The sequence below is a fragment of the Pezoporus wallicus genome, unplaced genomic scaffold (assembly GCF_028554395.1).
Source record: "Pezoporus wallicus isolate ANWC-B61680 ecotype Strahan unplaced genomic scaffold, APGP_CSIRO_Pwel_v1 contig_3365, whole genome shotgun sequence".
NCBI lineage: Eukaryota > Metazoa > Chordata > Aves > Psittaciformes > Psittacidae > Pezoporus > Pezoporus wallicus.
The window spans coordinates 517,367-543,490 of NW_026640883.1; the positions used below are offsets into that span (position 1 = coordinate 517,367).

At 39.6% G+C, this 26,124-nt stretch overlaps 1 protein-coding gene across 13 annotated transcripts in view; it reads right to left on the reverse strand.

Annotated features, from left to right (window-relative positions):
* The window catches only part of BTRC (beta-transducin repeat containing E3 ubiquitin protein ligase), a 116,983-nt gene extending 91,064 nt beyond the window's left edge, over positions 1-25,919 (reverse strand). For 4 of the 13 annotated variants that reach the window (XM_057421116.1, XM_057421113.1, XM_057421111.1 and 1 more), the window contains exon 1: positions 25,747-25,914. In XM_057421116.1, the coding sequence (XP_057277099.1) occupies positions 25,747-25,794 (48 nt within the window). In that variant the 5' untranslated portion in view covers positions 25,795-25,914. Of the gene's footprint in view, positions 1-7,765; positions 7,835-25,720 lie in introns of all 13 variants that reach the window. The other 9 variants (XM_057421108.1, XM_057421107.1, XM_057421104.1 and 6 more) reach the window with 6 other exon arrangements.
* Between the last annotated feature and the right edge of the window lie 205 nt (positions 25,920-26,124).

Below are 26,124 nucleotides of genomic sequence, written 5' to 3' on the forward strand. Positions count from 1 at the left end.
TGACTACATCAGATGTTCTGCCTCTAATAGCCTACCCTCTCTTCCAATTATCTGATGTCCTAAAGACAAATCTCAATACACACTCAATGGCTAAATTTTTGCCAGTGCTAAAAATTGGTTATTTATTTTATTTGCTATTGCATTACAAGATTACACATCACCATTTGAGACTGGGTTGGGTTTTTTTGACTTCTATCAAATTTGTTCTCTTCTAGTCCTTCACCAAATACAATATACTAGGAGTAACTAACACAGTTTTAGTAAATTGTGTTACAGGTCAGAAATATATCACCTTGTCCTGTAAAACTAAGTGGCTCTACACGGAGAAAAAACAAAAGTCCTTAGACTACTACAATTTGCAACTATAGTGCACAGGTGTGAAAATACAAACTCACCTTAAAACAAGAGCAACAAAGGAAAAAATCAAATAGTTTCAGGATATTTTCTTTATAAACACTTTTGAGAAATTAGACAGTAGTACAGAATGACTGTCTTTAACTGGGGTGCATTTTAACATAATGAATAATAATGTAATGAAACATAATGTAATAACCTGTTATCCCTGCCTGAACCCTACCCTCAACTGTATGATAACATGTATGCCTAAAACACCTTTGATTTACAGGCAACCTAATGTATTTTTGCACATCTTCACAAGCTAGTGGCAAAGCCAAAAAGGAAACCCATTTTTCTTAAAAGGGCTGGTTTTTGGCCAACTGTACATAATACTAATTTAGGCTTCTAACCACATCTATTTCAATCCTTTTCTACTTCAGAATTACTTCCCCTCCAGTACAGTGCCCAGTGCTTTATGCAGTTGAACTTTAAAAGTAAACCAATAACAATTTCTGCTACTCTTGGGAGATGGGAATTCAGATCCTGTTCACACAATATCTTCCTTAAGGAGCATAAATAGAATATGACACACATTGACAAGAGCTGAAGAGTTTAACAACTAAGAAAAATGAGGCTTTTTCTGATCCAGCTGATCAGAAGCCAGGGAACTGGATAAGGTTTTAGAAATTAAAACAAAAACAAATTGTAACTGTTACAAAAAAACAGGATAAGAGGGAAAAAGAAGTGCTAGAAATTCTACCACCCAAACTGAAGCAGATAAAACATAAGGGATGCTCTGAAGAGTCTTAAAACTATATACACCAGATCTGAGCTTGATAAGAGACAGGTCTTTTCCCACCTCTTTTTTTCATCACTTCAGAAAGTGAATGTGGGATTGCTGGCAAGTAGAATTCTCCCTGAAAGTCTCTTTCACAGTACCATTTCCTGCATGCTCTCTAAAACCTAATTACCAGGAAATGTGCCTCGGGAATTTTGATCCTTTACTATATTTTAAACATATGCTCAGATGTTACTAGAATTCCTAATATTCACATTTATTTTTATATTATAACACAACAAATGGAAGAACAAACCTCTACACTTTTTAATACCACTCAGCTCCTCTTAAGCTTTTATTCGGCAAGGTATTTAACTAAGCCAATGCCAAAAATGTAACACACATCACTTTCACATTGTTTCCAGTGTGCACTATTCCTGTCACCACAGAATGCAGTACCTTGCATGAAACCTTGTATCAGATAAGGCAGCTGCTATTTACATTCCAACTGTTGGTCTCATGAAACTTAGTAACAATTTCTAATACGTAATTTTGGTTCCTTTCTTTGGTCCAATTTTCATCCTTTCAACCTCTCACATACATATAAAAATGAGAAGGCATATCTTATTTTTTACCTCTACTGTTCAGAGAGCTGCTCTCCTCGGGTTTATATATACCTGAAATAGTTTTTTTTTTATATATATATGTATGATATAGGTATATAAAAAGAAAATAAATTCCCAGTGCATCTTGTGTACTTTCACAATTAAAAAACCTGACACACATTTTTTTAGCTTAGGTTACACTTGATTATATAGGCTTCTTATCTGAGAAAAAGGTGTATATGATACGACTTCAAAAACCCCTGCAAAAATGGAATGGTAATTTCTCTAGTAGGTTTTTGTGGGGCTTTGGGTTTTTTCGCTTTTCTCCAACCCCCCCAAAAGTGGATACAAGGCATACTACATACATAATTACATGAGAGAGCCACCCACCTTTCAAAGGAGCCATTTCAGTGAATTGTGTAAATAATATGCCTTTAAACCCCCTAACATAGGAATACAGATTAACCAGTTATGGAGCAGTTATATACCTGGGAGACAAGAATACCCATTTAAAACAATAAAAAAAAATCCTGCCTAATTATGAACTTACCAAAGAGACTCAGATGATTCAGCGTAAGGTGCCCCTGCCCACGGCAGGGGGGTTGGAACTAGATGATCTTAAGGTCCTTTCCAACCCTAACTATTCTATGATTCTATGGCTCAGAGCAAATTAATACTTTTATAATTTTCTCCAAAAGTTTTTTTGTCTGTTTTCATTTGAAAAATGTTAAAAGCTGTTAAGTCTTAATTAAGAAAAAAAAAAAAAAAAAAAGGCTCAAACCCATAGAGTTAAAATTTATACCTCCTTCAACCCCAGGCCACACAGTTGCTGTCATAACCAATGCTTCTCACAATTTCTCAGCTTCTGTTACGTTCAGACATTTTGGTCACCTTTCCATAAGCTTGTATGGGGATGATTACAAGTGGCGTGTGCTCCTGTTTTGCTATAACAGAAGTAATTGAGCTATGCTATTAAAGACCCTTCCAGTATTTTCACAAATCGCAAATCAAGCAACCCAGTATCTCACTTATGGAAAGGTGAGAACGCGATACTGGGGCAACTATAGGATCTGTCCTTAAAACAATCAGCTCTCACAAATCAGAGGCTGAGCCATGCTACCAGGGTTCAATTGTAACACTCTTCCCAGATTCCAAACATAGGAGTTTCTGGACTTCTCACCGCAGTACAGATCACTGACCTCAGTGCAGTGGTTTTCCCCTTCACCCTATTTCTCAGGGGGTTACTACATTCTGCAAGCTTTGCTGTGCACATACAGCTCAAACTGCTGTTAATGATTCCTTTTCCTTCAGCCTCCCACTTCTCATGTAATTGCTCAGTAAATTTTCCTTAACGTACATATTTGCAAACTCTTCTCTAATCTTCTAGTAACTCCCTAGCTTACAGTAACTTTTTACAAGAGATTCCAGTTCACTAACTACTCTGAAATATCAAAGATAAGGGACATAGAAAAGGGTTTACATATTCATATTATCCAAACAATTTCTTACCTGAGTGGGATCTGGGAGTATCAAATCACAGCTTTTAGGTAAATGTTTGTGAAGAAACGTTTTCCCCGAAGAGTGGTTAGTGGAGTTCAGCCTCCCAGATTCCAGATCAACAGAAATTACATGCACCAGTAAGGGGCCAACTTCCCATCTATATGGTGTACAAGATCCTCAAATGCCAAGTGCTTGAGGGAATTTGCGTAGAACATACCTGAACTAGACAATAGTAATGTTTTAGTAATTACAGCTCTCTAATCCATGAAGCTGATAAATCTAAACCAGTGCACCTGTGGAGCTTTAAGATTCAGATGCCACTCCCTTCTTTAGGAAGGATAACATGCAGAGACTTGTGTGTGCTGCTTTAAGCAATACCAAAGACAATGTTGTTAAAAGCAAGCCCTACCCAAACTTACTAAAAACAATCTTACCAAGGTCTAAACCATGAAACTATCTGCAGGCTAGACAGAGATGTCACAAGACCAAGAGCATTAGATTCTTTCACAAACAAGAAAACACAGCTGTCATTAAGATCCATCATGTCCAAAGCCTGATTTTGTAGGAATTCTGAACAATTTAGGATCTTATTATGTCATAAGAGATAAACCTAATTATTTGACACAGGCATTCTGCATGAGTTTAAGCAGAGTAACACAGCATCTCAGTTCTGCATCTGCACAGTAAGGATAACAGAACTACCCCGCCTGAGAGAGACCTCAGAGGCTGTGTTCTCAATTATGAGAGAATGGTGAATCAACACCTTTACAATAAAAAGCAGAAAGAGCAATATACCAACTGCCTAACCATCACTGAACCTGGACAACTATGAGGCTTAAAAAATATATGTAATCCTACTCTAAGAAATGGTTTGAAACCTCTTCAGTTGGGACATTTCTACAACTCTGGTCTCGATTTTCATCAAACAAACTGTGGATAACAAACCTACGTTGGTCAAGAGATGAAATGGAGGTTTCATTAGCTTTTCCCTCATCTCTAGTTTTATTTAATTCCATACAGTCTCTCAGGATTATTGTTATGAGATGCACCTACCACACAAAAGTGTTTCACGGATAACTGATATGTCTGCATAGGACTTTGTGTTCTCAAAGCACTGTGTGAGTGCCAAGTATTAATAATAAACTGCAGAAAGCAAGCTTATTCCTACTTTCCACTGAAGAAATTAGTACTGAATTTTAAAAAGCATATGGATCCACTGGAAATAGAATATATATGGTTTAGAATTAAGGAGGAGATGCTAAATGACAAAATTGCAAAACCAAAGTATTTCCAGAATCATTGCATTTTTCTCCTAGGGGAGTGCAATTCTAGTTGAAGAATCCTGTTTTTACCACAGTCCTGGTTTTATACTCTCTTTTCCAGCTGACTTGAATGAAGTGCAGACCATTAATATCTGAAGTGCCTTGTTTTGATTATACTGGCCTTTGCTGGTACCAATCTAGCAAAGGTAGCATCAAGAATTTCCAGCATAAAACACACTTACAGGTTTATAACTTGGCTTTAAAGATTCTACTCCAAAAGCCAGTGGGAGGCAGAGAGGCTCAGATGAGTGAATTATATTACATACCCTATGTGATGTGTACTTGCTCACAACGGTATGCGAACGGGAAGAATTAGCTTTAATTCTGAATTGCCATGTTTCACAAACCACCTAAAATAATACTTTTAACTTCCTATTTATGTAATCAAAATAATGTTTTGTAAGTGTTTCAGCTAATTAGGTTCTTCTGTCCAATTTCTGTTTGGCTTAAATCATAGGTGTCAATACAATATAGGAATTGGAATGTCATGTCTATTAATCATATTTATACACAAACACTGTCCCCCTCCCACTCCTCAGAAGTCAACTGCAGCTTATCTTCAAAGGGTCAGCATCTAGGTGACAGGATGTTACAGACTGCTAGCAGCACAATGCTGCCATTTGAAGAAAGGCTTAAATGAAGATCGAGGCTTAATAAATGAACTGTAGTTATTTGCCTTTTTGTAAAAGATGAACTCACAGGAAACAGCTGGATTAAAGAGAGCTTTGCAGGTTACTTAAAATGCAGTTCTTAGAGCAACATGTATTTCTGGCCATTGGCATTCTATTTCCTCTAGCCCACATAGGAATACAACACACTGCAGCACAGCAATATTAAATATAAAAACCTAGTAATGGCATCAGTGTGGGCGACCCATGCTCAGGTAGTGCTCAATGATTATCTCCAGTTTAAGTAGGCTGAAAATATTCAAATCCAGCCAGCACTGTTTTTAGCTAAAATCGGCAGGTTTATGGGTATTTATAGTATGTGTCCAGTCTTGCAGAACTCCATCTTCCTCCATCTCATCTGTAATACAAATTGCTTTTAGCGCACATTAATACAATGTGTTACTGGGATACTTCCCACACCCTGTATGTCAGGCAGCAGCAGATCAATACTCAGCTATGCTGAGATAAAAAATCATTATGTTAGGGTCCTGTTTAAAAACACAGACATCAGGAGGATAAACGTGATGCACAGACAGCATTCCATCAGGATGCATGTGTAAATTACTGCCTTTAAACACATCAAAAGTGTCTTTCTTTCCAAAATGCAGTTTTAAAGAATCCTACAGGTAGGACCTTTGGTATATATCCCACAGCAAATCAGTCTCACATCAAAAAAAAGAAATGTAACTTCCCTGCTTCTCAGGAGAGCCCTCTTGATCAAAAGTTTCCACCCTTTGCATCAATCCCCTTACTCATCTACTTCCTGTGGTGAAATCACAGCACTGAAATTGGATTAGCAAAGCTATTTCCATGACAGCACTTGCTGATGACACAAGCTCAGGTTTATAACTTTTCCTTGGATCAAGGAGTAAGAAGATTTAAGCTAAAGACTTTAGAACCAAAACTAAAAATTAAAAGTAAAGCAGCCACAAGGAAAAAGATGAGTACGAGTTCTGTTATTTGAGGTTGAATGATGTGAAAGTCTCCTTGGAAAATTCAGTGACTGAGCATTTTTGGGTTTGGTTTGGTGTGTGGTCCCCCCCAGTATTTTTCAGTTAAAAAAAAAAACATACATCCCACCTGCATCAGAGCATTGGTAATAACAGAACAGCCACATAATGCTCCTCCTATTGTTCTCCCAACCTATCACATAAGAAACAGAAACTGATGCCATGCCCCATAGGTCAACAAACTTGAGCTCTGTGAGACAATAACTGCAGAGTTGAGATCCCTCTGAGACATCTTGCCTCCAGCTCAACAAAGTTTAAGACAGGAAAGCATCCATTTCAATGTCCCAGCTGACCCTCACTAGTGTGGACTTGGAAAGAGAGAGAAATGGTCTCTCAGAGAGAAGCTTCAAAGCATGCTTCACCTTTGCAACACATCACTCATCCAAAGAAATTGTTTGCAGACATAACACAGGACCCAACACCTATTATCCAATAGGTATTCACTCTCTTCCCAGTTCCACCCAAGTTAATTTAAGTTGACAACAGTAAGCAACTTGCACAAACAAGTTACTACTTACTACACATAAGATAGTGAGACACAACTGGAGATGATCAAAGGCATCCTGTTAGCACCTGCAATAAAACTCTCATGTTTTGAGGAGTTTTGCTGCTGCAGTTTTTCACTCTCTCCCACCCCACTCAAGCAATTTGGCTCTTTGTTTCTGTTGGGCTCTTAGTACCACAGATGCCTTCACCACCATGTTTCGTCATTTCACAACTCCAGTTGCCACGACAACAGGATGCAGCTTATCTGTGCTGTTTTCATACTTCCAGGTTTTGTTGCCATAACAACACAATCATTCTGGCTTTCTATAAAAACAGCAACTTTAAGTTGCATATTCTCAAGGCCTCAGGATTCATCATACATGTAACATCACGACAGAAGAGATTTGTAAAGGCAATTTGTAAATTAAGCTATTTTTTTCTGAAGGGAGATTTTTCACTCACAAAAGTGAAAAGCTGACAGCAATTGCTGGAGGCAGACTGCTGAGACAACTAAAGCCTGGCCTTTAATAATAGCCAGAGTAATATAGCACTAGGCCACTTCTGAGTGGGGACTCCCCACAGTGTCAGACCATGTCAAACTGCACAATTGTTATGTGATGTGAGTTAAGTGTCCATACTTGTTTCACCCAGGCAGATCTGAATTAGATGCTAGATGCAATTCTCTTGAGTTTTAACCCAGTGGCCTCCACATTATTACCAGCACCACCACCATCACGCAGCTTTGTGTACGAAGGCCCATTTTAATTCTGTAATTCCAGCTGTTGTTGCAGATTTGTTTTCAGACTCTGACCCTTTCCATTTTCAGGTGACTGCATTTTGAACTTTTTATTTACAGGTAGTGCACATTCATATGACTGGTGAGAAAATGTTATACAAACACAGCATGCATAAACACAGAACAGTGATGGCTATGAGTGGTATCAGCTAGCATGGCACCATAACTTCATTACACCCTCATTTATGTACTTCACTAATGAGACAAGCACAGGTGTCCAACACGGCCCCTCACATGAGATGAATAACAATAATACAGTCCAACCTGCTTTAGCCATGCTTGGTATCCAGAAGATATAAGTTGGAATCCATCTTTTGGCATGTGTATTCGGGGCTAGGAGAGAATAGACATAAAGAGAGAGCTCCTTTTACACTGGGACCTAACTAACCTAAATCTAAACCCTGGAGCATTTTAAACAACGCAGATTTTTAAGCCATGTATGAAGGTTTCGTCCCCAGATTACTTCTTGTTTTCTCCTCTGATATCAGCTGCTTTAAGAACATTTTTTTAATAATGCCACCACCATTTTTACAATTTCCACCATTTTAAACTCTGTATATACAAGAATTTTTAAGATTTCCTCACAAATGCACTTGGATAAGCACAGCCTCTGTGGTGGGTGCAGTAGCAAAGACTAATGGTCATTAATGCTTTTGCCACTACATAAAGCTAAATGGTGTCAAAACAGCAGTAGCCAAGCTATGAGAGTGTTTTCACAGTCACCATCCTCAACACAGCAGACCAGACATTGGACAACATGAAAAGATTAAGGAAAATCCCTGCAGAGGTGCAGCCTTAATACTGGGGTAACAGGAAGCTACACTCACACACAGACATAAATTATGCCTCAAACTGATAAGACAAATATAATTTCCTCCCCATTTACTGTTTTCATGCTTTATCGAGTTGAAGAAAAGGCAAGACATCCAAATGCTCTGGAAGCACGTAACACACATAGCGTAACTTACAGCTAGAAAAAAGCATGGAACAAGAAAAAATGAAACACTGCCATTCACAAATGACATTCATTTGCAGTTCAAAGATATTCGCTCAGTCAAGTGGATTCAACTGTTCCCAGAAAAATTTGGAGATGCTTAGAAAATCACATCTAAGCCACAGGACCACCCAGGACATCAGTAGGCACCAAGTCCAGAGATCTTTTTTTACTCCTGGAAACTATTTCATAATCCCTTTCTTAATTTACTGTACTTCCCCTCCACACAGAGGTGTGCCCCTACCACTCCTCATTTTCAGAATGGCTCTATTCAAGGTGAGTTTACCCCCATTTGTTCTTGGGTCAGCACAATATTTAGTGTGTATAGACTCTGTCTGCCTTGGATTTGTAACACTAAACACCACAATTGGTTGCAGAGGAAAAATTTATCACCACTGAATGACTAACCCCTACAGCTATAGGGGGGAGCTAGTCCAGCCTTGGAATTTGAAAATAAAGGGCTAGAACAGACTAAAATTTTGCCTCTAAAGAGAAGTACAAATACAGGATTTTACAATATACTTTGAACATTAGTTATTTTTGCTTCCCTCCAGTTTGAATTTAAATCCTCCTAAATCTTTCCAAGCAGTACTAAGATTATGCCCTGGTGTCCTAGCCAGTAATCTCAGTTAAATGTGAATTTTAATAACCACCATTGTGCTGATAAATTAAAGTCAAGTATATCTGGTTACTGCATTCACCTGCTGAGTTTGGACTTGCAATGCTTAACACATTAACAAACTATGTTTTAGGGGACTTCTCACACAGCTAGAAGTATCGTGCTTCGAGACCTAATCCTTACTTCAGCACTAACTTCATGGATGGTTAGTCTCTCTACTACTGTAAAATGAGGACAACACTCATTTAACCCACCTCACAGGTTTGCTGAGAGGAACTGCTGACATTTCTTTGTGCTTTGAAAATGGAAGAAACTATATGAAGTGCTACGTATCTGGCAAGAACACTATAGAACCCCACATTTTACTCCTGGCTCAAGTGCTTCATTTGCTTTTCCAAAGTAGCACAGCACAGTACAGTATACCTATCAAGGAGGGGGAGGACAGGAAGAAAAAAAAGCCTTCATAAACAAGCAGAAAGAATGACCTTTTGAAATCGCAGTGTCAGGAGTAAAGAGACCTGAATACCAGTCTTGTATCTGCCCAGGATCATACAACAAATTGTGAAAAACTGCTTCATTACTTTCTGTTTCTGGTACCTAACCTACAAATTAAAGGATAACAGTCAAGCTTTCTCGTAGAACCCACAGGCTGCTTAACATTTGTAAAGCCCATCAGTCCAGAGCAGTTTGAGTAATTGATTTAAGTCACTGATTTAAACCACTTACTTTGGAGACCCTGGTCCTGCGAATATGTAAGTGTATTAATAGATCTATTATCATCAACAGGATTTCACTCATGCAGGATTGTCCCCAGTATCAAAGTTAACACTGTATTTCTATTTAGACAACTCTTACCCATACAATACTTTGTGAATTCAACATAAAGTTGGCTGAGTATTAGCAATAAAAGCAATCAGGAGTTTCAGCAGATCAGCAGCTACTGTAAACTCAATTTATTTTTCAGTGCTGACAAGTTAAATACACAAATAGGAGAAGCTAAGACTCATCATATCCCTCAGCACCATATTTGCAAAATCCTTTCAAGTATCTCCTCTACATTTGATAAATCTACCCTCACCTAAGAGAAAATAAGCTATATAGAAGTAAATTTTACTAGTATATGGTACGTCACTACCCACATATTGTTACTTACACTGTTAAAGTGGGATATTTGCACAAGTGAGCCCCCATACACATCAAACACAAGCACTGATAGAAAAGTGTAATTTAATTAAAATCTCAGAGATTCACTATTGGCTAAACTTTTATAGCCAATTTCCTAGATTCTGAACTCCTGTGGCTCTCCTGGGCACACTGTGAATGACCCCAGGAATACATTCTTCAGCACAGACAGGTAATTAAGTGAGTACATCTGGTTAAAATGGTGTGAATTTCAGTACCTGAATGACAGCAGACACAACCTCAAAATGACAGAAGAGGAACTGATATATGCTTGACAATTTAATAAACAAAATATTGCCCCTCTTCCTCCAGCCTGTAAAAGATGTCAGACACAGACAACTGCCTTGTTTGAAAGCTGTAGTATTTTATCAATCAACACTAAAATCTCCACAATTATGATCCATTCAAAGCAATTCTATCAGCAATACAATTAATTGCCCAGCAACATCTACTCATTTTTGTACTTTCATGAGCACACACCATTTATGCTCATGGTTCAATATCATTTATAAGCATAGTATTTTCTCTTAGCATCTGCTCCAGCATTTTCCATGACTGGAAGTTAGGCTTATCGGGTAATTTTCCTCTCTTTTTCAATAGCCATGACAGTGTTTGCTTTTCTCAAAAAGTAACTCTGAAAGCATTCTAACGGCTAATTTCTATCATGCCATTTTGTGAATATTCCAAGTTTGTATCTAGGTGAGTGACTAATTTGTAATATAACCCTGTCTCCTTCCTATTCCAAGACATCCACGTTTCTTATTGAGGACTTGTTTTAAAAATGAGCCTTCCATCAGCCCAGATGGCTTATTCCACAACCATCAGCAACTTATTCACAGTTCTGAAACGCAATTTTAATCTGTATAAAATGCCTACTTTCTCTGTAGCCTTTTTGGTGGCCACAGAACTTATAATTTATATATTACCCACACATTAAAATTATATACATTGCAGTTGTCTATAAACCCATGAGCCAGAGTAGCTTACTTTGCTCATCTTTTTTTTCTGCAACCCCTGCCTTTTTTCCTTTAGTAATCGCTTCTTCCATTCTTAATCCATTTGATTTCTGCAGTTCCTAGCAAGGCCCCGAACAACAGAATGATTTCTGAGAAGTCAGTAATTTAAAATTCAGTGGTACCCTCTTTCCCTTCCCTACAAAGGCTGATTTTTAGAGGACATTTAATTACAGGCCTGAGTTCCTATATTCCAAGCCTAAACACAACCCCTGAAGGCTTACAATATTTGAGTCACAGCTGGAGCTGTGGTTACTATACAGTTTAAATATCAGCCTCTTTACTGTGCAATTTGTTTTGAAAATCAAATCAGATGCCGTGTCATAAACAAGTGCTAATTAAGTACTGAGCGGAAATTGGGCTTTTTTGTGCAAGAAGGGTTCTTAAATATCTGCATCTTCACTTCCATAAGAAAGGATAAATACGACAAGAATGATAATTATAAAAGGAAACCTACTCTGGTACTTGCAAGGCAGTACTGCTGCTTCACCATTTCAGCAGCTTTCATGTAAGAAAAAATGGGGGGAAAAACAAGTTGAGAGCTGTATGAAATATATACGTACTAAGGAGCTTATGAATCCGATCATATAACCCATAATGCTTCCTTCCTTTTCCCTCAGAGAGGACATTCACTCTGGGTTTCCATCACATACGATTTAAACAGGCAAACTAAACCCATCTCTCTGTCACTGCACAGCAATAATGAAGCTACTTGTATGTTCAGCCCTTTTAAGTTATGATCTACACACAGTATTTATTTGAAGATAACACTGCATTCATTAGCTATAACACCTTGTTTGATAAATATCAAGTGAAGAACAGGAATAATGCCTTTTAATACTCTGAAGGTTGCCTCTGAGTAACAATATTCACGACTCCATTAACTAACAGGCTCTCGGCTACAAAGGCAGAATTAGATCTGTCAGTCACTGACATGGGAAGGCATGGCCAGTTGCACTGAAGATTGTCCAGTTGAGATGACTTCCACTGCAATGGAAAATATCCCCTGTGGCCTAGAACTTGTTAATGAGTTTGTATGCATTACAACAATAAATTGCATTCCTACTATAGAATATATGGCCTAAACAGACACCTTAGTCCACTGCCCAAAGCAACACTCAAAATAAGTCTCAGTTAGATCTGTGGATTCTAATAATTCAACAAAACCAAAGACAGGATTTCAAACTCATATTATTAGGAGAAAAACCCACAAGCTCTCCAATTCTAAAACCCTAAGCTGACAATATTTTAAGTGTGCCCTTGGTGAGATTTTGTAGATGGAATGAACAAACACTGAGCCCGTTGACTGTCGGATCTCGGTGTGATACCAACTCCTTCAGAAGGACACAGTGCTCTCAAATAGTAGGCTCTGACTGCCTGCAGTGAATCACTGCATGTGGTGAGCATGGCTACTCTAGCTCTTTAGTGAATCTGTTTAGACTATGTTGACTGAGATCTGCTCAAAACCAACTCCCACTGGAGAATGCCTATTTATACACCTTGACAGATAAAAAGACACAAGTTTTTAGATCCTCCAAGAGCAGCAGTTACCAGGAAAACTACTTTCATAACATGAAATGCCTGGATAACTTCTTAAGGGCTCACAAGAACACTAAGATACAGTATTCAAAACCAAAAGGAGATCTGTAACAACACTCCATTAATCTTCAAAGTAACAGCAAGTTCTGCAAACACGCTTACCACAGCAGCATAAAGAGATCCTCTTTGTGCCCATAAGTAAAAACATGCTTAATTTCACAACCACTTGACATTTTAAGTCTGAAATTCAAGTCCTATATTCAGCCTTCCTCAAGACTGCAAGATCTGTGGCCAAGAAGAAAGAAGCTGTGTTTCTCATGCTACTGTCTAAACTTGTGCCAGGTAAGTATCCTACAAGGACACTGGCATTTATCGTGCAAGCATTATGTATACAACAGAAGCTGGAAATTTGTCTAGAGATCAATAAAACGCAGCTGATGACTTTTAAGTATCTTGTCTCTTTTTTTGTAAGTACACAGAAAAGTCTGAAAGCTCACCTGGACTCTAATTTTTCACTGAGATTCAGAATATCAGGAATGGAGAATTATGTACTTGAGAAAAGAAAAAATTCAGCCAAGGTGAACAAAATTAAGAAGTTTGGAAAACTACGATCTCTGTAATCAGCAAAAGAACCTTCAGCACTAACTTTCCTCTTCCTTATCTCCTGCTGAGTTTTAGGGAGCAGACAAAAAAGCGTACAGAAGGGATGGGTTACAAATCCATGCCAATCATCCTGGAAGGAAATCTGCAATTCACACATTAAGCAGACAAATTTGTAAGAGAAACACTGGTTTATTTTTTCCTAAAGAAATGGAAATGCCTTCAGGAGCAGACTCCCACATTCAATCTCAACATTTTCTGCTTGGCTAGTGAGCTTTCATCTTCTGAACTGACTCCAGCACTCAAGCCAAACATTTTCTGTTCAATAAAGTAACCAAAAAACTTCCTTTTTGCACGAATGGCCATTCTATCCTAAGTTATTTCCCTCAAAAAGCACTGCACTACAATTAAAATGTGGGACCTATTCACCCATCATAAGTAATTTGGATTCCATAACTAATTGCCTCAAGTACTTACCAAGACATAGTAAATCTCTTCCTGATCTAAATGCACTGTACTGAGTTCAGCTCTATGATAGTTCTCAACTCCATGCAACATGCAAGATGCAAATATTCCTTTACTTAGCTTAACTAGAGGAAATCCCTCTTTAAAACTAGAAGTACCAAAGAAATCTGCTGTCCCAAGAATGAAGTGGGGACAACAGAAGCAGCTGAAGACACTTAACTGGCAGCCTCTGGTAGCATCCCCATGCAGAACAGGTATCTGTAAGAAGACTAACCAGAGTAAGTGCAAAATGTTGCAGAAATGACTGGCCAGCCCAATCCTTACAAAGGAAAAAAAAAAATGTCAAAAAACATAACACAAACAGACAAACAGCATATCCTGTCTCCAAAAAAAGGAAACCTACTGAGACCAAGTCCTGGTAACTATTGCCAAAATCAAGCAGTCACCATGGGATGTTTAAGTAAATCTACTCCCGATTTAGAACAAATCAGAATTAGTGCTAAACTAACCCAATCTTCTTCTTTAAGAAGATCACTGAAGTCCAGACAAATTAGAAGTAGCTACGATTTGATAGATGCCATGTAGGAAGTTACTAGTTAAAATGGAGAGGATTAGGATTAATACCAGAGTTGTAAGAAGGATAAGAAACAAAAAAGGGTAAAGGATCATAGGACACTGTAAAAAAAAGGAACTAGCAAGATGCACAGAGATTGATCTTTGTTGAAATCTATTATTAATCTTGAAATTAATGTTAAAATACTCTAATAGCAAAAAAAAAAAAAAAAAATCAAGAATTACCAATGTGATAATGAAATTGGCTGAAGTTCAGAGACATCATAAATACATAGGACACAGCCCCTTGAAGGTGTGGGGAACAGAACCAACACAAGATACGCATATATTAAAAAGTAACATTATATCCAACATAAACTAGGAACCCAGTAACTGAAGAGAGAGGAAGAGGCCCTGGGATATGTTACTCTTTCGTTGACGATGGTTTGCTACTAAGATGCAGCCATGAAGATGACAAACACTACTACAGAATATTGTATAAAGTGGAAAAAATCCCAGAAGAGAGAAATTGGGATTACTGCTTTTGTACAAGGAACCAACAAAACTTCTCCTAGAATCTTCTGGGAGACCAATCAAATTCTGCAGCTGTTCAGAAAGCTCTGCTAAGATGATCAGAAGTTACAGGAGATGTCTTATTATGGGAAGAAAATAAAAATAAAAAAATGCTGGTTTAGCCTGACCAGATCCAGCTCAGAGGAGAATAGAATTGCTCTCCACAAATACATGCAGATGAACACAGGGGAAAGCTGTTTAAGCTCAAGGACCACATTGGCACAAGAACAAATGAGAATGAATTAGCCATGAATGTAGTTAAACTGGGAAACAAGAATGAGGATCCTAGCTTTCAAAGCAGTCAAATTTGGAATAGCTCTACAATGGCATGGCAAATAAAATTCCACTCAAGAACTCCTTTGAGTAGCTTGCAAAAGGGACTAGAGAGAACACTGTCTGCCAACATCAGACTTGAACCCATGCTCCAAATCCATGAAGAGACGTTTCTTCTCACTGACAGGCTCTGTATTGGTTTATGCCTCTGCATAAGGTCTTATTTCAAGGTCAGTGAGATAGGATATATAGGAATATCTTCCTGTTAGAAAAAAAACTCACAGGACACTTATGATTGCTAATAAACAATAGCTGTGACTAAGTACAAGAGCTACACACTTCACTGCAGTCATCCCAGTCAAAAGAACAAAAGAAAGGAAAAAAGTTACATAAAGAAAATTAACAAGGAAAATACATTTTTGTTCTTCGGAACCTTTCAGCAACAGAAAACGCCTTTTGTCACATTTGAAAAGAGTGTTAATGTTGTTTGGATTTCTTCAGAAAACTGCTGTGATGCTTCCAAGACCCATCTTCTAAAACAAGATTGATCCATAGTTTATTGAGACTACACCCACTTCTCATTGTTCTAATTTGCAGGAGATGAATGATAGCTGGCTGCATTTCCCAATCCCGCTGAGAGTTTTGGCACATGAAGAAGAAAGGGCACTAAGTAGACCCAATGAACAACCCCTCTGGAGAATCGCCAGCATCTTCCTAATAGACAGAATTCAAGGCCAGCTATCCATAAACTAAAAGCAACTCCCACATAAACACTGCTCCATTCTGCATCGGTCTCACAATAAATTACAAATGATGTGTATAGAGAGGGACAGTGACTATACTGTATGACAGACTTCCATGGTAGACCATTTTTCTCTGAAACAAAGACTCTTTTGGTTGCTGTTTGGGCAAGCCTGGAAACCTTTTCTAGTCAGAATACAGTCTAGCCCTGCTTTGTATTCAAGCAAAGACAGCCACCACCTTCCTCCCAAGTATTTAATCCATCCTCCTATATTTGGAAAAAAAAACTCAAGAATAACTATGTCCTTAGTTGGAAACATCCAAGAGGGAAGACTCCGGTGAACAAACCAAAAGAATCCACATGTAGGCACAAACCCAGCTGATGGAAAAAGCACACCAGAGCTCTGCACTGGCTGCTATTACCCAAAGTCCCTTTCTACAATCTTCTTCAAATGTCTTTTGCTCCTGAAAAAGGTGGTTCTGGAAAAGACGGGTCATCTAAACTACAGTTAGAAGTACACTCATTACTGTCTTGCTAATATACAACCACACTTAAGTTCTTCATTCCTTCCCAGCATATCCCTGCAACATTTCCCTTCTTATCATGGGATGAGGGAAATTAAACCAGCACTAAGGCTCTTTGCTTCTGTTAGTCCAAACTGGTTACTCCAGTGGATTCTGCCAAGAGGTTGCATGGCTCCTGCTCACAGTCTGTAAACACTTCTGTCCTTTGCTCAAGACAACGGGAAAGACCCCTTGCTGAGCTTTCCTATTCTTCCTCATTCTCTCCATCCTGCTGCTCTCATTGAGATGAATGCACAGACCCTGTTTCAACAGTAGGGGGGAGGGAAAATTAAATTGGATGTTTCTCAATTCTTAGTACAGAGGAGAACTAGAAACAGCCAGAGAGCGAAAAATTGTGATAAATCGTTTGTTTCCAAACAAAATCACTGTGGAAAAGTGAAATAATTTAAAACCAAAAGTCTTCATTGCTGCTTCTCAAGCCTTCTGCCACCACAGCTAACAAATTTGGTTGTACACACGCAGCTGCAAGCAGGCTGAGCACCCATTGGTTAATGGAACCACAGAACTTGCAGATGAAAGAAAAAAAAATGAATTTTAATGCAGTTTTTAGAAATACTTGTCACTGTTTCAGCATTGCCATTTAGTGAATGGGACCGATTTCTCTCTCAGTAGGGGATGATATTTTAATGATGTAACAATGTACTTCCCAGAAGAAAGACAAGCCTCATGAGGCAGATTAAAACAGAATATTCAGATCCCATTAAAATCAGACAGTTTCAAGCCATTTTTTAAATTAATTTTGTTTAATGATAAAATGTGTTATCTTAACAGGTGGCTAGCCAATTGTAAAATTAACCAAAACATGGTCAGAAGCACAAGGCTAGCTATTAGAAGAACTGATTTCTTTTTATTCTGCCTTTTATCATCAGTGTAACCTATGACCCTACACAAATTCCTCCAGTCCATGACCCCAGGCAACTTTCTGAGCTTCAGCTTTCTCTTTCTGCAAAGCAGGGGTAGTATTTGTCCAACACCAGAGCTCCTCAAGACCACAGATCAAGAGCCATCATAAAACATTGTTGTTTAACCAGCAGGACATACTTAATGCAACTCCCAGGATGTTTATTTTCCACAGTTTCTGGGAGATCACGAAGTTTTTCTCAGCACTACTCAGCATCCTGTCAAGAAAACAACTTCATGTCTGATTGCTTATTAATAGTATTTTAAGCACTTACTACTTAGCTGCAGCCACTGGACTCAGCAATGCTACAACTCATTTTCAGTTTCCACAGCTAAACACACTGCATTCGACCCTTCTGTGCAAAATCACTTCAAATATATAAGTAATACGCCTTGTTGGGCATCTCCTGAATTGTAGAATGGGGAAAAATGAGGAAGACTGAAGAAAATACTTACTATTAGACACACTAGTTAAGTTTGCTACTGAGAATGCTTAAATACTACACAGATCTCTGCAGCACACATGGAGATTAGAGATGAGATAATGTAAGCAGACAAGGAAGTGAGAAAACAACTCATTCCATCTGCATTGTTGAATTTAGCATGAAAATTTTCATACAACAAAATCAAGTTTGCTGGTTATGCTGGTCTTACACGTGATTGATCACTTACACCCTAAGTACTGCAGCAACCACTGAGAAAATGAATGTGACAAGAAATGCATCTATACAGATGAAAGAGTGTCAGTGGAATCCTTTCACTCAATTTTCAATGAAAATACATAATTCCCAGGTATGACTCTCCTTGTAGTAGAAAATAAGTACTTTTCAGTAGCAAGTTTTAGGATACAAACTACCAGCACAGTAAAACTCAAAGAAAACAAAACAGTGGATGAACACCATTTGACAAGCATAACCAGTCAATGTTTGTATGTCAAGAAATACTTTCTGATCCCCACTTCAAATGTTTTCAGATCTTGAAGTGAATTTTAAATGAGTCCAGAGCATGAAGTTTCCTTTGCCATCTAACTCCTACACTCAAGTCATTATTTCCCCTACCTCAGCAGCTGCTAACACTGAAAATAAAAAAGAAAACAATGTAACTTCGTATTTTCATCTCATTTATGGCCCAGAGATCAGAGCCTGGTTGGCTACTGAAATACTCCAAAGAGTATTCACCATTTCATTTTTCCTTCATTAAGCACCTCTTAGAGAGGTGATCTCCAAACACTGCACATTCCTATCTTACCTCTGGAGATAATACATAGCCACAGAGTAACCTTACTTTCCTCCTCTGAAGTCTTCGTTACCTCTTTCCACATTACACACCACTATAGGATGTTGAGAACATCGCGGCTACTGTGTATATCTTGTATCTTCCAATAATGATCCAAATAATGATTCAAAAATCATGGCAGTCAGGTGAAGTTCCTGATGACTGGAAAAAGGGAAATATAACCCCCATTTTCAAGAAGGGGAAAATGGATGACCTGGGGAATTACAGACCAGTCAGTCTCACCTCTGTGCCTGGCAAAATCTTAGAGCAGATTCTCCTGGAAGGCATGCTAAGGCACATGAAAAACAAGGTGCTTGCTGACAGCCAGCATGGCTTCACTAAGGGTCCTGCCTGACCAATTTGGTGGCCTTCTATGATGGGGCTACAGAACTGATGGACAGGGGCAGAGCAGTTGATGTCATCTACCCGGACTTGTACAAAGCATCTGACACTGTTCCACACGACAACCTTGTTTCTAAATTGGAGAGACATCAATCTGATGGATAGACCACTCAGTGGATAAAGAACTGGCTGGATGGCCACATGCAAAGAGCCGTGGTCAATGGCTCCATGTCCAGACGGAGGCCAGTAATGAGTGCTGTCTCTCAGGGATCAGTGTTGGAACCAGTCTTGTTCCACATCTTCGTCACTGACATGGACAGTGGGATTGAGCGCGCCCTCAGCAAGTTTGCTGATGACACCAAGCTGTGTGGTTCAGTTGATACCCTGGAGGGAAGGGATGCCATCCAGAGGGACCTTGACACGCTTGTGAGGTGGGCTGATGCCAACCTCATGAAGTTTAACCACGCCAAGTGCAAGGCCCTGCACCTGGGTCAGAGCAATCCCAGGCACAGCTACAGGTTGGGCAGAGAAGAGATTCAGAACAGCCCTGCGGAGAAGGACTTGGGGGTGTTGGTTGATGAGAAAATGAACATGAGCCAGCTTCAGTGTGCGCTCGCAGCCCAGAAAGCCAACCGTATCCTGGGCTGCACCAAAAGGAGCGTGACCAGCAGGTTGAAGGAGGTGATCCTGCCCCTCTACTCTGCTCTTGTGAGACCTCACCTGGAGTGTTGTGTGCAGTTCTGGTGTCCTCAACATAAAAAGGACATGGAACTGTTGGAACAAGTCCAGAGGAGGGCCACGAGGATGATCAGGGGGCTGGAGATCCAGGCTGAGAAAGTTGGGGCTGTTCAGCCTGGAAAAGAGAAGGCTGCATGGAGACCTCAGAGCAGCCTTCCAGTATCTGAAGGGGGCCTGTAAGGATGCTGCAGAGGCATTCTTCATTACGGACTGTTGTGATAGGACAAGCAGTAAAACTTAAACAGGGGAAGTTTAGATTGGATATAAGGACGAAGTTCTTTACTGTAAGGGTGGTGAGGCACTGGAATAGGTTGCCCAGGGAAGTTGTGAATGCTCCATCCCTGGCAGCGTTCAAGGCCAGGTTGGACAGAGACTTAGGTGACATAGTTTAGTGTGAGGCATCCCTGCCCATGGCAGTCGGGTTGGAACTTGATGATCTTAAGGTCCTTTCCAACCCTAACTATTCTATGATTCTATGATTATTGAGGAAACCCTTTGCCTAACCAAACTTTGTGGTTAGAACAGCCTGTTTCATCTTTACTAATGAGAATGATAATTTAGTACCAAATACTCATGAGAAATTATAGCTCTGCTGACTGGCAAATAATTTGCCAAGGCAGATTAGTTTAGCTGCATAAAATAAATATCCACCTGCACATACTAGCACTAATCAGGGCGTGAAATTAAACTTTTTATTCAGTGGGAAATAACTGCTGCAAGGCGGCGATTTAGTCTGGGAAGCAAATATTAAGGTCAGCCTATTCTCTCTGATGTTTATAGTATATATTGCATTGCAGAGAGCACAGAACAACAAATTCTGCTTTTTAAGTCTATGAAACTAAATACTGCAATGATGCGACAGCAAATTTGCCATTTGCTTTTCTAATTGCATACATTTAATGGAGCAAAGTGGCTGAAATGAAACATTACCAATGAAGTGAAGGTGAAGTTACTGAAGTACCAGAGGCCTGCACCAAGAGCAGACAAATCTACAGCATAAAGTTTGGGGTAGAACAAAACAACACACTTCCTGTACAATGTACTAGTCCCAACAAATCCTCAAACTAACAAGATGTCATTTCAGTTCTATTGGAAAAAAATTATTAAGCATACGTTTAATATTCAAGCAAGATTTTCAACCCTCCATTTAAGAGGCAACTCTCTCCTATTCAACTGGTTTACAGAATTATTTTCATTGCTTTCATGCCACCCTTGGTTTGGATATCCAGGATTATCTGCCACAATGACCACAACATCAATATGTTATTAGGAAGACTACAAGGTTCTCAAACCAGACTTTAAAAACAATACCTAACAAGTCCTAGGTCTTAAAATAGGACTCCTACATACAGGTTCAGTGCAAACAGAATCACTTTTAATTTATAAACCTTTGTCCATCTGTTCCATATACACACGTAAGAGAGAAGGGGAAAAAAAGAGATTTCAAGTCTGTCACCCTTCAGCCTCCAATTAAGCTGACTATTCCTTAATAGATTACTTGCTCGTTATGTGGAATCTCCTACATAAAGGCGGATATAAAAATTAAGGAACTTCAGGGGGATGTTTCATTAAGAAAAACAAAACAAAACCCATCACTAAAAAAAAACCCACACCCACAGATACATTTTAAAAGACAACCAAAAGGTTTTGATTCTCCTGTGAAACTGGAAGGCCATCGGGACTCCTAGAATCATGTCACCCACAAAACAAAAGAAAAAAAAAAAAAAAGGAAAACAGCAATTTGAGGATGAAAAGGAAGAAAGACACTCATGAAAAGCACTAGTGCCAGCATCTTCCTGTTCACATGCCAGGAAATTAAATGAAGTTCTGCAACTTGATTCATTCAGAAAAAAAAGAGAAAGTGAAACTTCATTAAATATCATGCTATTGCATCCCAAACCATCTTAGATGGGATCCCAAACAGGTCAGGTACAGCTCCAAGCACTGCTAATTAACCAGAACGGAAGTTGTCTCTAGTCCATTCAGGAAAACAGATGTTGCTTCATAGAGCTTTGATATTTTTCTTAAATACCTTTCAAAATGAGGAACAAAAAATATGAACTCTTATAAAAGGGCTTTATTGTATTTTTATAGCATATTACATACCTTGTAACAATCATTCTGTTAAGTGTGAATGTCAGTTTTATTTTCTGTCCCTTTTTTCCTGGCTATTTACAAGCTTTGTAAGAATCGTTCCTTAATTAAGTCTAAACATAGTTTTATATAAATGGATTTCTGGAATTAAAAACGTTCAGACTTAAGAAATGATTGTTACAGAGACTGTAACAGGCCGTAAAAAAGAATGCCACTTTAAACAAAGATTTCTCATTTTAATTAAAAAGATAATCATCAGAACATTCGTATACTTAACAGAACCATTTGAAGCTACTTTGAAAAAATATCTACTATTCTATGCAGGCATATGTAGTTTACTTTATATGATATTTAATCAAAGTCTCAGTTGAGCCTATTGTACTCATACTTTAAACACTGTATCTACAGTTTCACAAACACTTTATTCAAATATGAAAGTTACTTATTGAGCACCTCATTTCTGGTAGTTCTGTAAATGGTTATGACAACAGAAATCCCATATTCTTCAAGGCATAAAACCAGAGCTCTGTAAGCCAAAGGGGTTTGGGAGGGGGATCTGTGGTGGGTTTTTTTAAGCTAATGGACACATTCATTTCTCCTTTTAGTTTGTGCATCAGTCTCTTAAACACTGTACTTTATGAAGACTGTAGTTTTATATCTGTAGTATTGTGGAAACATGAAAAGGGGCTGAGGTGAACTGAGACAGAATTCACTCTGGTAAAATCCTTGGTGTACGGGTAGCTGCGGGACTATTTAAGTTACAAGTTCATATTTTAGATTTAAGAACTGTCTTTCATTAAAAAACCAAAAACAAACAAAAACAAAACAAACAAACAAAAAAAAACAAAACCACCACAACAAAACTTTGAGAGATGACATATATCATATATGACAGAAAACACTCATTCACAAGCAAAAACAGCTTTCGCTGGTGAGCAGTTGCTTACTATTGCATAATGCTAATACACAGCAATTTCATATCAGAAATAAATCTGGCCTTCTTAAAATGCAGAAGTAAACTGCGTAGGCAAATGAAGTTAAATGAATTACTTAAACATGAAAGTATTAGATTATACATATTGTAGCTGACCACAGATAACTAGGAAACTGGTAGCAGATATTAGCTAAATGTAATACTGTTTCACTGGTGAGTAATCAAGTCAATGCCAGCCAGTAAGAAGGTGGCCTTCTTTTACTGTTATCAAGAAGTGGCATAGACATGAGCACATGGAAAAAACAGCAAAACAAAACAAAACAGTCCAGTTTGTCCTTCAAAGCATCAAGTACAGGTACTTTAAAGCAAGATAACTTAATTCATAATATTAGTATTCGGTGAAGTCTACACGTGACATTTTTCTATTAGACATCAAAATAAAAGTCAAATCAGCAGGTCTGTCTTGCCCAATACCTTGCGGCTCAAGAGAGTCACAAGTCAGTGCTCAAAGCCAAGGCCAAAAATTAGATACTGACATTTTTTTAAGTGGACAAAAGTATTATATTCTAAAGATGCACAGAAATATTACCACAAATCCATATCAAAAAGAAAACTATCAAAAGCTAGACACATGACAGGGCTCACACCTCCAAGGGTTATTTGTATATTTACCTCCGATGGCACCTGGGAAACTCTCAGGGAAAAATCAGTAATTAATAGCAAAGCCCACTTCAATCATATGTGAGCCACCTGATAAGGAAGATGTACATGAAGCATATCACACACTTGCACGAACAAGATAATACACTGTGAATGATTCAGCATTAGTTGAGAGGATGCACAAGCTAATCTACTACCTCTATGTAGATAACTGCACCAATGGCACTACTGCAGTAACTAAGCATTTTCTTACAGGCAGAAACAACAAGGTGCTTCCTAGGAGGGCCAAACTGACACTTTCAACTAATACTTCACATATCAGGTGTGCCTGTGCCACACCTCCAAGGACACCAGAAGACCCCTCCAAGTCTGACAAACACTTTATCAGCATAACTAAAGCAAAAGTCATGTTCTAGACAGGCATGCGCTAAAGAAAAAGCTTGAGATGTGTTTCTCACTCTCCCCTCAACTTATCAGCAAAAAATACCCCAAAAATATTCAGAGTGGACAGAGGAAAGCCGTATCTTTCATTGAGCTTTTTACAAATGGTTTGCATACAAGAGCCATTTTAATAAAACATTGAGGGACTTGGTTTAGCTTTTAGTTCTTAGTGCAGCCTGATCTTGATAATTCCTCCCTTTATCTGGTACTCTTAACAGATGCATCTCCTGAAAGAGCAGCTTGCTCTCACGCTCACATCTCTCCCTAATGTCAGAAAGCTTTATTGTTGGAGTGGAACACAGCCAGCTGTAAGATGGACAGGGATTCCCTCAGGTCCTGAGCCCAATCTCACAGAAGAGCTCAAAGGCCTGGACTAAACCCTTGGATGGGAATCTTACCACAGGTGATGAAAAAAGCAGCATATGAGAAATCAGCGCAGCGATGCTCACAATGGTGTTTGTCAGGAAAGAAAAACACCTCAGCAGAAACTTTTCAGGATATGAAACTCACTATCTAGAGGCAGGTTGTAATTACCAAGCCTGGCCAAACACAAGTGCAACAAGATCTGGGACACCCCTTTGGCCAATCACACCCCAAAGAGGGTAGTTTATTATTACTAATTGCTACCTTGCCCATTTAGGTATCCATTGCATCTTCTCACTTCACTGAGCTGAGGCTCTATAAATCTGACAGACTTGGAGACTACCAGGAAAAGGGTCAAAAAGTCTCAAGAGAAACAAGTTCTACAAGATTAAAAACCAGAAGCCAAACGAGTGTTTTGAAGCTCAATTAAAAATTACAATTTGCAACTACTGTTTCCTCAGTTTCATTTCGGGCACCTGTTCCGAAGGCTTAGTAGAATTGTTTCTTCTTGATGAGCTTTGATCTAATTCTGTACCACTGGAAGCACTAACCCTAAACCAAACTTTTAGGAAGTGCTGCCAGTCATTTAAATTACATCCTTAGGAAAAGAAAGGTTTTGGGCACCCAAAATTTATATTCAATTCAGCTAGCAACTGTTTTCTAAATATTATGTTTCTAGCCAAAACACTTAGAAATATCAACAAATGAAGAGAGGATGAAACTACAGCTTAAGTACACCATGCCTCAAAACAGCCACGCTTGAAGAGCATCTTGGATGCAAGTACCCCCAGGGCTGCTCTCCATGGCAAAGGCCAACTCACAGACCTAAAGAATGTAAGCGCTCTTCACGTTCACTATCAATGATATGCTGCTGCACCAGCAGGTGAAGGATTTAAGCATCAGTATTTACAGCTCTCATGACAAAATTGAAGAAAAACAACGTAAAATCGCAGAGAAATGGTGTGCAGTACAGAAGGAGAGTCTAAGGTGCATTTATAAAGATAAAACCCCAACAATTACATGCGGGACCCCTCCCGGAGCCTGCGGGCCCCTCTGCCAGCTCCTGCCTCTCTCCAGTTTAACTTCCCCAGCTCCCAGGTGCCACCCGCAGCCCCGACCTCCCCTGCACCACAACAATACTTTGCTACGGATTTGGGGCCCCGCTCCCGGCACTCAGCCCCCTCCCCGCACCCCACTGCTCCTCGGGGACCACGCTCCCCGCCCTCCCCCGGCCCAGCACACCTCACAGGCCCGGCCTCCCCCAGGGGACCCGTCCCCATAGCCCCTCTCTACCTCTCCCCACATCTCTCGCCCCTCCCCCCACACAGGTGCCCACCGCCATCAACCGCCGCAGGCCCTCACCATGAACTTGAGGGCTTTCTCCTGCAGCACGGCCTCGGCCGGGTCCATAGTCCTACGCCCGGGCCGCCCCTTCTCTCAGCGGCAGGCCGCAGCCAGCGCAGACAGGAACCTGCGCTGCCCCGCGTCCCCCCTTCCACTTCGGCCCGCTGCCCACCCGGCGCATGCGCCGCCCGCAGGCCCACGGGAAATGGAGTCCCCGACAGAAGTGCTGGCCAGGGCCCCCGCAGCCCGACAGGACTACAAAGCCCAGAAGACCTTGGGGCAGGAGGCACGCCGGGAGCCGGACGGCGCATGCGCCGGCGAGGGGGCCGACGGGAGTTGTAGTAGCGTGGGGCTGTGGCGGTGTAACGGAAGCGCGGGAGCTGGGGCGGAGAGAAG